The sequence below is a fragment of the Scomber japonicus genome, chromosome 2 (assembly GCF_027409825.1).
Source record: "Scomber japonicus isolate fScoJap1 chromosome 2, fScoJap1.pri, whole genome shotgun sequence".
Taxonomy (NCBI): Eukaryota; Metazoa; Chordata; class Actinopteri; order Scombriformes; family Scombridae; genus Scomber; species Scomber japonicus.
The window spans coordinates 13,364,060-13,377,123 of NC_070579.1; the positions used below are offsets into that span (position 1 = coordinate 13,364,060).

At 39.7% G+C, this 13,064-nt stretch overlaps 2 protein-coding genes, 1 long non-coding RNA gene and 3 other non-coding genes across 7 annotated transcripts in view; all 6 read right to left on the reverse strand.

The window, feature by feature from the left end:
* Positions 1–70: 70 nt before the first annotated feature.
* gng13a (guanine nucleotide binding protein (G protein), gamma 13a) lies at positions 71–4,777 on the reverse strand. Its single transcript, XM_053339844.1, has 3 exons — positions 4,617–4,777; positions 597–704; positions 71–494 (listed from the first exon to the last, which is right to left on the reverse strand). Exons 2-3 carry the CDS (start codon positions 692–694, stop codon positions 389–391), a joined length of 204 nt encoding a protein of 67 aa, XP_053195819.1. The 5' UTR covers positions 695–704; positions 4,617–4,777; the 3' UTR covers positions 71–388.
* A 2,047-nt stretch (positions 4,778–6,824) lies between these two features.
* Positions 6,825–9,148, reverse strand: LOC128380174 (uncharacterized). 2 transcript variants are annotated; one of them, XR_008323471.1, is made up of 6 exons: positions 9,024–9,148; positions 8,688–8,780; positions 8,111–8,206; positions 7,822–7,927; positions 7,271–7,340; positions 6,825–7,085 (listed from the first exon to the last, which is right to left on the reverse strand). It is a non-coding gene; the product is annotated as an uncharacterized LOC128380174 (long non-coding RNA). The 2 variants fall into 2 exon arrangements; XR_008323470.1 differs by having other exon boundaries at positions 8,111–8,211.
* LOC128383483 (small nucleolar RNA SNORD60) lies at positions 7,152–7,236 on the reverse strand. Its single transcript, XR_008323917.1, has one exon. It is a non-coding gene; the product is annotated as a small nucleolar RNA SNORD60 (small nucleolar RNA).
* Positions 7,411–7,499, reverse strand: LOC128383491 (small nucleolar RNA SNORD60). Its single transcript, XR_008323918.1, has one exon. It is a non-coding gene; the product is annotated as a small nucleolar RNA SNORD60 (small nucleolar RNA).
* Positions 7,692–7,780, reverse strand: LOC128383499 (small nucleolar RNA SNORD60). The gene has a single exon (XR_008323919.1). It is a non-coding gene; the product is annotated as a small nucleolar RNA SNORD60 (small nucleolar RNA).
* A 1,344-nt stretch (positions 9,149–10,492) lies between the features above and the next one.
* si:dkeyp-9d4.3 (caskin-1) overlaps positions 10,493–13,064 on the reverse strand; it is a 36,584-nt gene continuing 34,012 nt past the window's right edge. The window contains exon 22 of the mRNA XM_053339855.1: positions 10,493–12,507. Coding sequence (XP_053195830.1) covers positions 12,423–12,507 — 85 coding nt within the window. The 3' untranslated portion in view covers positions 10,493–12,422. The remainder of the gene's footprint in view (positions 12,508–13,064) is intronic.

Sequence of the window (13,064 nt, forward strand, 5' to 3'; positions counted from 1 at the left end):
TGTATTTGATTTCTGTGTTGTCTCAATCAAAGTGTCGTACACATGATGAATTCAAAACAGTCTTTATTTTTGATTGACAGTGTAAAGAGCCAATAAAAAGGTGTTGTTAAACATTTCTCAGCAGTCCGTCAAAACAAACTTCTAGAAAGCTACTCAGTGCTGTACACTCACACACACACAGTAGTCTTCACATAAATTGAGAGCATTCAGGAGTCTCCAAATAAATAAACATAATAGTAGCAATAATGTGTGTGTGTGTGTGTGTGTGCGAGAGAGAGAGTTAGTGCAGCGTGACTGTGTGTGGGAGTGCATGATTCTTTAGTTTTAGGTGTGTGTGTCTGTGTGTGTGTGTCTGTGTGTGTGTGTGTGTGTGTGTCTGTCTGTGTGATCAGAGGATCACACACTTTCCCTTCTCCACCCAGGGGTTGGCTCTCATCAGCTCAGGGTTCAGGAATGGATCTTCACAAACACATCCTTCGATCCACTTCACCAGCCTGCAGACACAAACACTCACTGTGAGCAAAAATCTGACACTTAGAGAGAGAGTGTGTGTGTGTGTGTGTGTGTGTGTGTGCATACATACAGTGGACACTCACTCAGTAACGGTGATGGAGGATTTCTCTCTGTTGATTGCCAACTGATATTGAAGGCTCTCCACTTCTCTCCTCATCTGTGGGACGTCTAACTCCTCCATGATGCTTCTGCTGCTCACACACACACCACAGTGAATAAACATGTAGTGAGAACATGGATTTAAAACACAGAAATTACATCCACATCCATCCAATAGCTTCACATGAAAAAAAGACATGAATTATAAGTTGCAAAGTCATGGAGGGTGGTCATCCCAAGTTCAGTATTTGCCTGAAGGGTAACTGGAGTTAAAGGATGAGGCTGCGGTTTTCTAAACTTTTTTTATCGTCATTATGTCTGATGTGTCAAACCCATAATGAACTCAAAAGCCTGATATATCATATTCTTCTATGTAGTAGACTTTCATTATTTTCCGATGACCTCACCACCAAGAATTAGGACACATGAGTTTATTTAGAAATGACTCCAAAGAGTAATAACAGCCAGAGTGTTTTTATGTAAGGCAGCGATCACTAACTTTGAGACATTTACAATGTACAGTAGTACAAAGTCAAGATGTGACGCGTACAACAACAAGCTAGTGAAGCTCTGTGCAGCGGTATCTGCGTTATAACAAACTCCCATGAAAATATGATTGTTGTTTCTAAATAAACCAGAGGAACATGCAGCTGTGATTTTTAATAGAGCTGGGCCAAAAAGAAAAAGATTTTTATATTAATCGCGATTTTTTTTCTGGTGATTTTTAAAAATCGATTCTCATACCAGAATTGAATTTTATTTATTTATTTATTTTTTTCCCCTAAAGACCAGCTAAATGTAGCAGTTTAGTTTATTGTAAGATGTTGGCGGATGAGAATATTTTTTGTGAGGGCAGGTGCACAGTTTTTAAAATAAATCTTACAAACTGATGTGATGTGTGTATTGTTTTTTGTAAATATGACTTATGATGTATTATCATTATTATAAGTGTTTGGTTCAGCCTGTTCTTGTTTAAGGAAAGAAAATCACAATAATTGAAATATAAAATCGCAATACTTGGTAAAATCGAATTGCAATTTAAATCGAATCGGGACCCAAAAATCGTTAGAGAATCGAATCGGCACAAAAGCATATCGGCCCAGCCCTAATTTTTAATAGATTCTGTACATCAGTGGAAGAATAAGATATATCAAACAGTGAATACAGACACAATAAGTAAGTAGGAGGAGTTAATTGCTAGTTTGACTCTGCACGTGAGATTTGTAAACAATAAGAAAAATGTATAAAATCACAACCTCATCCTTTAAATAGTCCTGAAATCTGGTTTCATGAGGCTATTTGTTTAGCACCTTTCACACAGGTTAGTGCAATTCAAAGAGCTTCACAGAGAAATGGTTTAAGGGTTTTTCTGACGCAGCTTTTGTGGGACATTTTCATAAATAAAATGTGTAGTTCTCTTTTTGAAGCTGCTGTAGTGAGGACCAGCCTACTTCTTCATATCAGACACAGACACAGATACACAGTGTGATATTTATCTCCTGTAATAAAGCTCTTTGCGCTTAATTTTGAGTAAACCACAAGATAATAAAAAGGAAAACTCGATGTTATAGTTGCACAAGACAGAAATGTATGATGGGAAATTCCCTTTTTTTATCTTTAGTTTCTGTCATTTGATCTTCATGCAAATCAAACTGAATCAAATGTCGTAACTGAGCCACTTCTGCCATGAAGTGCAGCTGCGGTAATATTGTGGAAATATATACATGGCAGCTAGTAATTTACTCTCACTTGAGTAGATTTCCTTTTTATAAAGACAAGAATAACCCTAAGCCCTCTTTTTTTTTTCTTTTTCAGTGGTTTTTCTTTTTTTTTTTCTTTGCTTGTGACTGATTCAAACTGAGCCATGTCTACTTGCGGCCTCACATCACTGGTTGAAGTGGTCACAACCAGTCGACATTCGCAACCACAGAGTGAATAATACTTTCAGTCCTAGAGATGCAAAATGACCAAATAATCCTCAAGAGAAAAAAAAAACAGGTTAGATGAAAGTCTGAAAATGAATTTAAAAAAAAAAGCCGAAAATGTTTCTGTCCCAAAATAATCTCACAACCCCTCAGAAATATCTTATGACCCTTTGTGGGAGTCCTCGCTCTCTCCCACTGCTCAGTTTGATTTATGAAAGTATCTTTTAAAAAAAAAAAAACTCTTATAAAGAACAGATGATCACCACTTACAGAGGAACATATGATTATGGTTACTGTCCCAATGCCACGCTGACCCCCTCAACTGAGACCAACTTTTTAAATAAAGGTTTCTACTCTAAAATAAGTGAAAACTGAACCTCTTGACTGTGACTTTTTCCTAAAACTACTTAGTTATTAAATAGTTGTTAACAGTGATAGAAGAAGTTTTGGAATAATCAAGTAAAAGCAGCAATTACATGATACAGAAATATGCCAATCCTGCCCAAAATTTAATTTAAATAATATCGATATTCTATATTTAGCTTTTTTGTCCCATTAAAAGACCAAAAAACAACAGTGTATTAATCCGCGTCTCCCCCACTGTGTCTGTCACATGTCAATCTTTTAAAAGCTCTTGTAAATATGTAGTTATTAAATAAAAAGATTTCCTAACACACACAGCTGTCCACTGTACTTTATTTTATAATAAACATGACTCAGACAGGAGTAAATAGAGCATGTGTTGGGGACTATTTTAAGCAGAGGATTAATACACATTTGGTGCTCTGGTAGTGAGTGTTTCTGGCAGCAGGGATTCTAAAATAAAGTGGCATTGTGCTCATTGTAGTGAACGACACATGTCATCAGGCTTCGGCTAGACAGGTAATACTTGTTAGTCGTATCAATTCTCTGATCTTTGGAGCAGTTTCTATACAAGCTAACGTGCCAAGATGCTTGATATCAATCCATATATGTCATATAAGTCATTAAAAAAAAACATAAGCCAAGTATAAGTCAGGAAAAGGCCTTATGTACTGGAGCGTAACGCCTTTTTCTGCTTTATCCATAGCAGTGAATCATATTTCAAGAGCTTATAAAATATGTCTTATGTAGAATAGTCATATAAAATATACACTTAATGAAACCTTTACAGTGTGAATGGTATCTATCAGATAAATGACATGAAGTTATGCTCAAGTAGGAACATCATTTGAGGAAATGCACTTTGTCTCTTTACATCCGTGCTTCTTAATAACAGCGCTCTAGTCTTGGGTTACTGCAGCTTTCAGATCAAGTATCAAGTTATATGCAGTTTTGAGGTATTTGTATGTCAGATGAGGAAAAGCACTTTTGGGGGGAGAGGAGGGTGGTGGTGGTGGGGGGGGGGGGGGGGTTAACAACAACCATGAAGTAATCTTACAGTACAGTAGGCCATGATAGGCTGCTGCTCATTCCTTTTTATATTACTGCTTATTGTAAATTGTGCCCCACCCTGCCACAGGCCACATTACAGCAGGAAGAGAGAGAGAGAGAGAGAGAGAGAGAGAGGGCCCACATGAGAGTTCAAGCTAACCATGGATCACTTCAGTCCTCTCTATTGGAAACTGTCTCTCCCTCCTCCTCCTCCTCCTCATCTTCCTCCTCTCCTCTCTCATCCTCCTCCTCATCTAAATGGATCTAAGTAGGTCGGCTGTCCGGTGCCTCCTGTTTTGCTCCACCAGCATCCATCCGGCTGTGTGTGCTCCTCACAGCCAGCTGTTCCGTGGAGGAGGAGGAGGAGGAGGAAGAGGAGGAAAAACAGGGGGGGGGCCTTCATCACTTCATCATTTAATTACAATATCCAAATATGTAGCGGTGACATTAACCCTGAAGCTTCCATGTCTCTCCATCAATGAGCACATCCCACATCTTTCTTTTGTCATTTACAGCCGATTAAAGTCGCAACTCTTATCATATCAATGTAAGCGATCTCGGCAGGATCAAAATCACGCATATCGACGGCTTTACTGTGCGTCAAAACATCCGGTTAACGAGCAGATTTATCGAAATTGTTTGTGCATGAGAAACAACAGCTCTTACCGTAACCAGGCCTACCGAAAAAGGGACCGGGGGTCGATTTTGTGTGCAGCCGGCTGATGTGGGATGCAGACGGGGCTTGGAGCAGCGGGAGTGAGCGCTGGAGTTTCTCTGGTGGAGAGAGAGAGGAGTCCGGCTACAGATAGGCGAGGAGGAGGAGGAGGAGGAGGAGGAGGCTGAGTGTGTGTGTGTGTGTGTGTGTGTGTGTGTGTGTGTGTGTGTCGGCTGTCCTCGGTGCAAGGCACTCCCCTGATCGCGGTGAAGTACGTTTCAGGTTGGGTAGTCGACAGCTATATTGGGTTCAACAGTGGTTTCTACCTTACTTTAATTCACTCAGTGCAAATTTACAATGCACAATGGTTCTGCTATGTGGCACTAATTAGACACACCTAATGGGTTTTCCTGCATCTTCTATTTTATAGGCATTATTCATTTAAAAAAACAAAATGTTAAATTTAATTTTAAAAGAAAATCCCATAGTGCCCCGTAGTCTTTTTTTTTTCAATAGTCTTTTTCCCCCCCAATAGTTTCCATATAATGAATGGGACCTAGAGACCCCAAATTAATGCACAATGGTTCTGCTATGTGGCACTAATTAGGCACACCTAATGGGTTTTCCTGCATCTTCTATTTTATATTAATTTTAAAAGAAAATATAATAGTTTCCTGTAGGGGGCAGTCTTTTTTTCAATAGTTTCCATATAATGAATGGGACCTAGAGACCCCAAATGAATGTACAATATAGTTCTGCTATATGGCACTAATCAGACACACACCTAATGGGTTTTCCTCCACCTTCTATTTTATATTAATTTTAAAAGAAAATCCAGTAGTTTCCTGTAGGGGGCAGTCTTTTTTTCAATAGTTTCCATATAATGAATGGGACCTAGAGACCTCAAATTAATGCACAATGGTTCTGCTATATAGCACTAATCAGACACACACCTAATGGGTTTTCCTCCACCTTCTATTGTATATTAATTACTTAATATATTAATGAATCTAGTAGTTTCCTGTGGGGAAAAGTCAAAGATAATGAATGGGACCTAAAGACCCCAAACCAATAAACAATTTTGTTCTGCTACGTTGGAGATCAAACAGACACACCTCGATGTCTTGTTGTCAATGTTTCCAACCTGGAACTAACTTCACCGCAGTGCCCCTCTGTGATAGAGACTGGGTTGCAGGATGCACAGGGCGGAGAAAAGCAGCCCCACCGCCTGTTTTGACTGTCAAACGAGGGCTGGAGCCGAGGACGCACCTGTATGGAAATCCAGCACACAGAGCTGAGCTGAGCTGAGGAAGGAAACACGCAAATGAGGACGCACTCCAAAGGGAAAACTATTTTATATTGAAATGGCCGCAGGGGGTGATGTCGGTGCCTGTGCTAATAATACCAAGGCTGAATCCCCAGAGACCCCCCCCCACCCCCACCCCAAGCAAATTAGACATTTTAGGTTAAACAGCCAAGAATTATAGGGAAGTGACATGAGACTATTATTATGTCTCTTTTTCTGTTTTTAATCTAACAAGAAATATCTGAGATGGATAAAACATCCTGTTATATGTGCTGTTACTGAGCTGCACTGTTTCCAAACCAGTTTCCAGATACACTCGCAACACATTGGGACATTTTTTGAATTAAACAAATTATCCACACGAGGAAAACAAAACAGTATTTAAATTGAGTCCTATCTAAATTTAGCTATAATGTAGTCTGACTCAATATACCAACAGTAAAGCTACTACCATCAAGTGATTTAGATTTTTTGCAAGTGGCCTGTAGTTCACACCAACCTGAGTCAGTTTAACACCTGATGAAACCTTGTTGGTAGGAAACTGGCAGACAAGTTGAAATAGCTGGTTTAATAATTAGCAGAGGGCAAACAGCTCAAACGGGTGTGATGTCAATTCATGCATGCACACACGTTAACTCAGAGTTAAGTACACAGAAACTTTCCCATCAACATCTGGCTGAAGGAACATTTCTGAGCAGAGGGCTCCAAATATTGCGTAAATCTGAAGGTCCAAACAGGCCATTGGTTTAGACACCAATTTATGATCAAACAATCAAAACTGAATAAAAGCCTTATCACACACACATCACTTCCAAGACCGACTTCAGACAGCTAAAAATGATTCATCCATGCCTGATCTTTGATGCTTTACTGAAATTGGAGATTAAATTAACACCAGAGACACCATTCAGAAGACAGTAAATATTTATTCAGTGTAGTTATCATCACAGTGATGTAATACAGCTCCTCAAGTATCAAAGCATCACTATCACAGTTGTGATGCGTCACCCTCAGATTATCCTTCGTGTCGGAGGCTCTGGCCCGAGCACACAGTAAACTGTTTCTGCACAAGCTAATCCAACAGTGTCATATTACTAACAGGGTTCATATACAGTGTGGAGGGAGCAGCAGTTTTCTGGCCAGCAACAACATCTGCATGATGTGTTTGAGACTCCTGAAAGAGACAAAAATGCAGATTAGAATAATCTGTGAAACAGGCGAAAAGGAGAACGATCCACAGCAGCCTCAGACAGCAGTTAGAATCAGGAGCTGAAAGCTCTCATACGAGGTGTCAGAAAATATATTTATATGTGTCATCACCGGCTGTGTCATCGACCTGAAACATAAATACAGACTTACCAGTGAAATAAATGGATCACTGTCAGTCATTGGCAGGATTAAGAGTCACTCTCAGCGTTGCGGAGTCAAACTGTAGGAGAGAAAAGCTCAGTTATGCTTCACATTATGAAAAAAGATAATCCTGTGAGCATCGACTGAAGAAGCCTCAGAGAGAAGTTAGAATCAGGAGCTGAAGAACAACTCTCATAGTAGGTGTCAGAAAAGTTGTTTGATTTTGTCATCACCGGCTAAAAGTGTCTCAAATGAAATGCAAAAACTATAAACCCACCAGCTGTCACATCCAGCGAAGTCCGAGACACACAACGTCCTTCAAGGATTCCACTCCAGAGCTCACCAGTCTACCATTTCACACCTGTATGAGAAAAGATTACAATTTAGAGACCAAATCACACACCTGGCTTACTTTAAAACACTGATAATGAAGCCTCAGAGAGAAGTTAGAATCAGGAGCTGAAGAACAACTCTCATAGTAGGTGTCAGAAAAGTTGTTTGATTTTGTCATCACCGGCTGAAAAGGTCTCAATTAAAATGCAAACACACTGTAAACCCACCAGCTCTCGCATCCAGCGAGGTCCTGCTCAGCCACAACTTTGACCTTCGAGACTCAACATCCCTCGAGGGTTAGACTCCAGAGCTCACCAGTCTCCCATTTCACACCTGTATGAAAAAAAAGGTTACAATTTAGAGCCTATATCACACACCTGGCTTACTTTAAAACACTGATAATGAAGCCTCAGAGAGAAGGGTTGGAATCAGGAGCTGAACAACAACTCTCATCGTTAATGTAATTGTCATCACCGGCTGAAAACTATTTGCCGACACACATGGAAGTGGACTCACCAGACTTGATGAGGTCTCACTCAATTAAGAGCATCTTTGGAGGATCTTGATCTTCATGCAGCTGGCTCTGAGGTCTTCAGTCTCACCTGCTCCAGCCTCGACTGTAAGAGAAATATGGAGGATTAGAAAAATATGCCTCATGAGATAGAATTAGGTGGTGTTATTCAGATCTCACAAGACATGGAGGATAATTTGGTTGTTAATCACATATTTGCAAACATTATAGTGTTGATTACTGCAGTTTACTTTCTATAGAGGAAAGTGTGGCAGGAACTGAGACTCACTGTGTTTAACATTTTCAGGTTTACCACAAGAGAAGAACTGCAGTTAAAAAAGTTAAAGTTTTAAACTATTGATAAGTTGTTTTTTGAATCATTTTCTTAAGGAAAGTCCAAATGATCTAATTCCAGCTTCTCAAATGTGAATATTTTATGGTTTCCTCATCTTCTGTGAGTATAAGCTTTGTGTCTTCGGGTTGATGACGTCACCTTGGGCACTTACCATTTTCTAATATTAATGACCAAACTATTAGCATCATAATCCTTATTTATTCACACTACAGTATATGATGACTCACCTTTAATGTTCTCCAATGAAACCGATGTTCAAGGAAAGTCATCTTCAGTTTCTTCATCAATGCAAAGAGTCCAGAAGGCCTCAACGTGAGTTCCTGAAAAGAGAGAGAGAGGGGGGAGGGAAAAACTATTACATTCCAGCTTTGTCTCATGTCTTAACGGTGGAGCTTTTTAAATGTCACTTCCAAGCTCTAAATAATCATGTTAAGCTGTAACTATTTTAAAGATGTGTTGATTTAACCTCATGGTCATTCTGCAACCCTTCCTCGCCCACGTGTTGCTACTCGAACCAACATGGTAGCACACAAAAGTCCTCCACGTGTTTAAACCAAACTCACCTCTTAAAAGTCTCTCTCTGCTCCTCTTCATGCTCCTGGAGGAAAGGAGGGCGACTTGAGAACATTTTTACTGCCATTATATAAAGTTTGAAGTGGACGCTGAAGACACGTCCTCCTGCTCATGGTGAGAGTCAGAGAAAGAACGAGTTCCTTTCAAACCGGTAAGTTTACACGGCTTCCGTCCAAGTATAAGCTCCGCCCCTTCCGGTGTTACTAAAGCATCACGGGAATAGTAGTTTCTGGGATCATATTTGCGTTATCATAGTTAGACCAGACCTGATGATGCGTTCAATAGTTTTTTAGCTTGTAATGTTACAGATTAAACATTGTTGGGAAGTAACAAGTTATATGTAACAGCGTTTTGTAATTAATTACAAAATAAATGTAACTTTAATCTGTTACAGTTAGTGAGAAAAAATGTGTCATTAAATATAGTTACTTAAATGTTGATGATGACAGGGGATTACATCTGAAGCCATACCTTTAACATTTTACTCAGGAGGGTTTTTTCCTCATTTTTTAATATTTAACATGTTACTGAGTACAAATATTGCTGCTTTTAATTCTTTGAAAACAATATATTTTTATATTTTGTAAATAAATCATGACATGGGCTTATTTGGAGCACATAAAATATATTTATTTTATATTCCAAAATCTACATGAACTAATGAATACATTTTCAAATGAGAGATAAATTTTACTTTATAAGAAATGATCTCCCTTATAAATCATGTCAGTATCCATAAAAAAACACCTGAACTTAGATTTTGGTGGGCTTAATATAGCCTACACTTACCCTAACCGCTGGAAACAGGTTAGGGTATCAGATGTAAGTTACTTTACACTGTAAGACCTCTATGTTATCTTGTTTTTTTCCCTAAAACTGTCTAATATAGGTGAAATCTGGTTTTGGTGTTCTCAGTGGCTACCGTTACATGGGAAGTCTTTCTGATTAATTTCAACATGTCAGTGACAAAACTACATTTGTAAATAAATAATATCTTGAGTTTTTGTGTTGGATCTTGAGAGCTGACCCTCTCAAATCCCAGACCTCAACCTCATGCAAAACCTTTATGATGAAAAAGACGACCAACTGCGAGCCAGGCCTCACTCAGTGCCCCTTTAAAGCTCTTGTGACAAAATGAGAGTAAATCCCAGCAGCCAGGTTAAACTAATCATATGGAAAAACTTCCAAGAAGAGTGGAGTCTGTTGTGGTTGTAGATGCCCATGGTTTTGGAGTGACACGTTCAGCTATAACATACAGTGTGGGTGTAATGTTCAAGTATTCATTTATATATTTATTAAATGGTATGTGATTCAAAGTGAGAAAAGTGTTTGTGTTGTGGTGTAATTCATTTAGTGTGGAAATTGTTTGATCGCTTGCATTTGAGAGCTAAAAGAAGCACACCTCAAAGCCATTTAAGGTTTAATTTATACATTTATTCTGATCACAGCTGTACAGGAATGCATCATCACAGCAGAAACACAACCTAAACCCAACCATGGCACAACAGCCGTCACAACACATCCAGAACTCAACCATAAATGTACAGGCTCAATCAGCTCACCTCGAGTCAATGTTTAGAATTAATATCGTCATTATTCACATAGAACCATCTGTCTCTCAAATATATCTTTATTTTTCAAAGAGCATAAAAATAAAAGTGGACTCTTCATCAGGATGAACACTTTGTGGTTGACCCACTATCTGGCCTACATGGGGGGGGGGGGGGGGCGGGGAGACCACTGAAAACTGGGGAGCCGAGGAGAAGCGGAGCCAATTTATTACAGCTTACAGGGGCGGTTTATATGGGCTCGTACGAGGCTTCTCAATGGTTACAGAAGGACTGCAGACAGGGCGACTGATTTAAGGGATCATATAGGACTCACAACCAAAAAAAGCTACTTTTTGACGTCACAGACACACAAGGAGCGAGAGTTCATAAGGAAACAGAGAAACCGTTAAACATTTTTGAGTGGAAAGCAAGAAAAAAAAGACCCAAAAAAAAAGTAATTTTAAATATATGAAAGAACACTACCAAGGCACAGAGAGATGCAGAGTTAACAAAACAGACACAGAGGGAGATAAAAAGGGGGGAGGACAAGATGGAAGGTGGGCAGATTAGAGGCAGTTTCACTAACCAACACTAGAGGGAGCTCTAACAGCTCAAATACCCAGATATATTATAAACTCTATGTATGTATACTGGATATACTATATAAAGCATTGAAATATAGGATTATCTTTTAAAAACACTGTTCACTGCAGCAGGACAAAAGGGATACACCGCATGAGTGTGCTTGTATATATATGTGTCTTTGCATGTGTGATGTGCGTGTGTATGTGTGTGTGTGTATGTGTGTGTAAGTGTAATGTGTGTATAGATTCATTTCCAAGCAAAACTCCATAGATGGAGCTAAACACCAACAAAGCAGAACACCAGCAAGATTAAAACCAATGTAATATGAATGTGTGTGTGTGTGTTTGTGTGCGAAAGAGTGTGTGTGTGTGTGTGTGTTTGTGCGCGTGTGTGAGTGTTTCAAAACTCATGGACACACATCTATATCGTCGTTCTGATCTTTAGGATAACTACTGTACGAGTGGGAGGACATTGACATGAGCATCAGCAGGGACTACACACACTCGTAACGACAACAACGGCAACGATAACACAACAACAGCAACAACAACAACGTGAACAGAGACGACACACAGGGCAGGAAGTCCGGCTAACCACAATCCTCCACTCATACAGAAGAGAAATAGAGGCTACGATTCATCTGGAAAAATGCATCCTTTTGACATCGCAGGAGTGAGACAGACTCAGAAAGCGGCCTGTCTTTCCATGTGCTTTTTAAAAATTCTCTCTGGTTATCTCATCTGTATGCATCTTATCTATCTATCTATCTATCTACTTATCTATCTATCTGCCTGTCTGTTTGTCTGCCCATCAGTCAGTCAGTGTATGTGCTTATTTTTGCAAGCAATATGCTTATCTGTCTGTCTTCCTGTCTGACTGAGTAAGCGTCTCTGTCCTAGCCAGAGTCTGTAGAGATAAAACAATGAGGAAAATGATTGTGCTTCTCGGTCCACACAGCCGCCCGAGGCTGGGCGATAACTCGCTGGGCTGCAGAGGTCACAGGTTGTGTGGGAGCAGCCTCCTCGCATTCAGGAGGCGCACTAGAGCTACTGCACCAGACGGAGAGGACCCCCTTCTTCAGTACACTGTACAAGGCTACATGAGAAGTTCTCGCGCAGGAGGGACACGCCCGCTCAAACACACACGCACACACTCAGAGCGCCAGCGAGAAGCCTTGGGAGAGTTTTCTTGATACACCTACACATGATCGGGGAGAGGGAAAGGGCTTGTTGGAAATGAGACTTGGGCAAGAGATCAGTCGAGCATTGCATCCAGTTGGTCTGCCAAGTCGTCAAACATGCTGCCGATGTCGTCCAAGATGGAGACGGTCGCCTTTTTGCTGGAAAGAGAGAGCTGGGAGTTAGTTGGGTAGCAGAAAGGAAGAATTTAGCTGAATATGTAGTCATGGCAGCAGAATAGAGTTGTAAAGTGGAGGAATCAATATTTTATAATCAGTTAATGAGGATTAATTAATGAGTATCACATCAATATATGCAAAAATTATGTAAAATCACAAATAAAGGTCAAATTTAATAGGGTTAAAATTTGAAAATAAATGTATAAATAACATTTCTGCTTTTGATCCATTTTGAGAGAATATATTAGAAGATTATGGCAAAAATGTCAAAGTGGTGTAACCATAAAGCTTACTCAGAATCACTTTTTTGATTTTGACAACAGGAATTTGTAGAGCGATAATACATTAAGATAATTCCACAATGAGATTTTTCACATCGGCTATAATAGTCTTTTAATGATTTCCTAAATGTGCCTCGACATCAAATTTTTTTCTGTTTGTTAAGTAGAGTGGCTTTCACTTCTCCTGCAGTATCCATCAGTCTCAGCGGCCTTGCAATGGTTTAGATGCCAGAGGCGCTAATTAGAGCTGCAGCACTT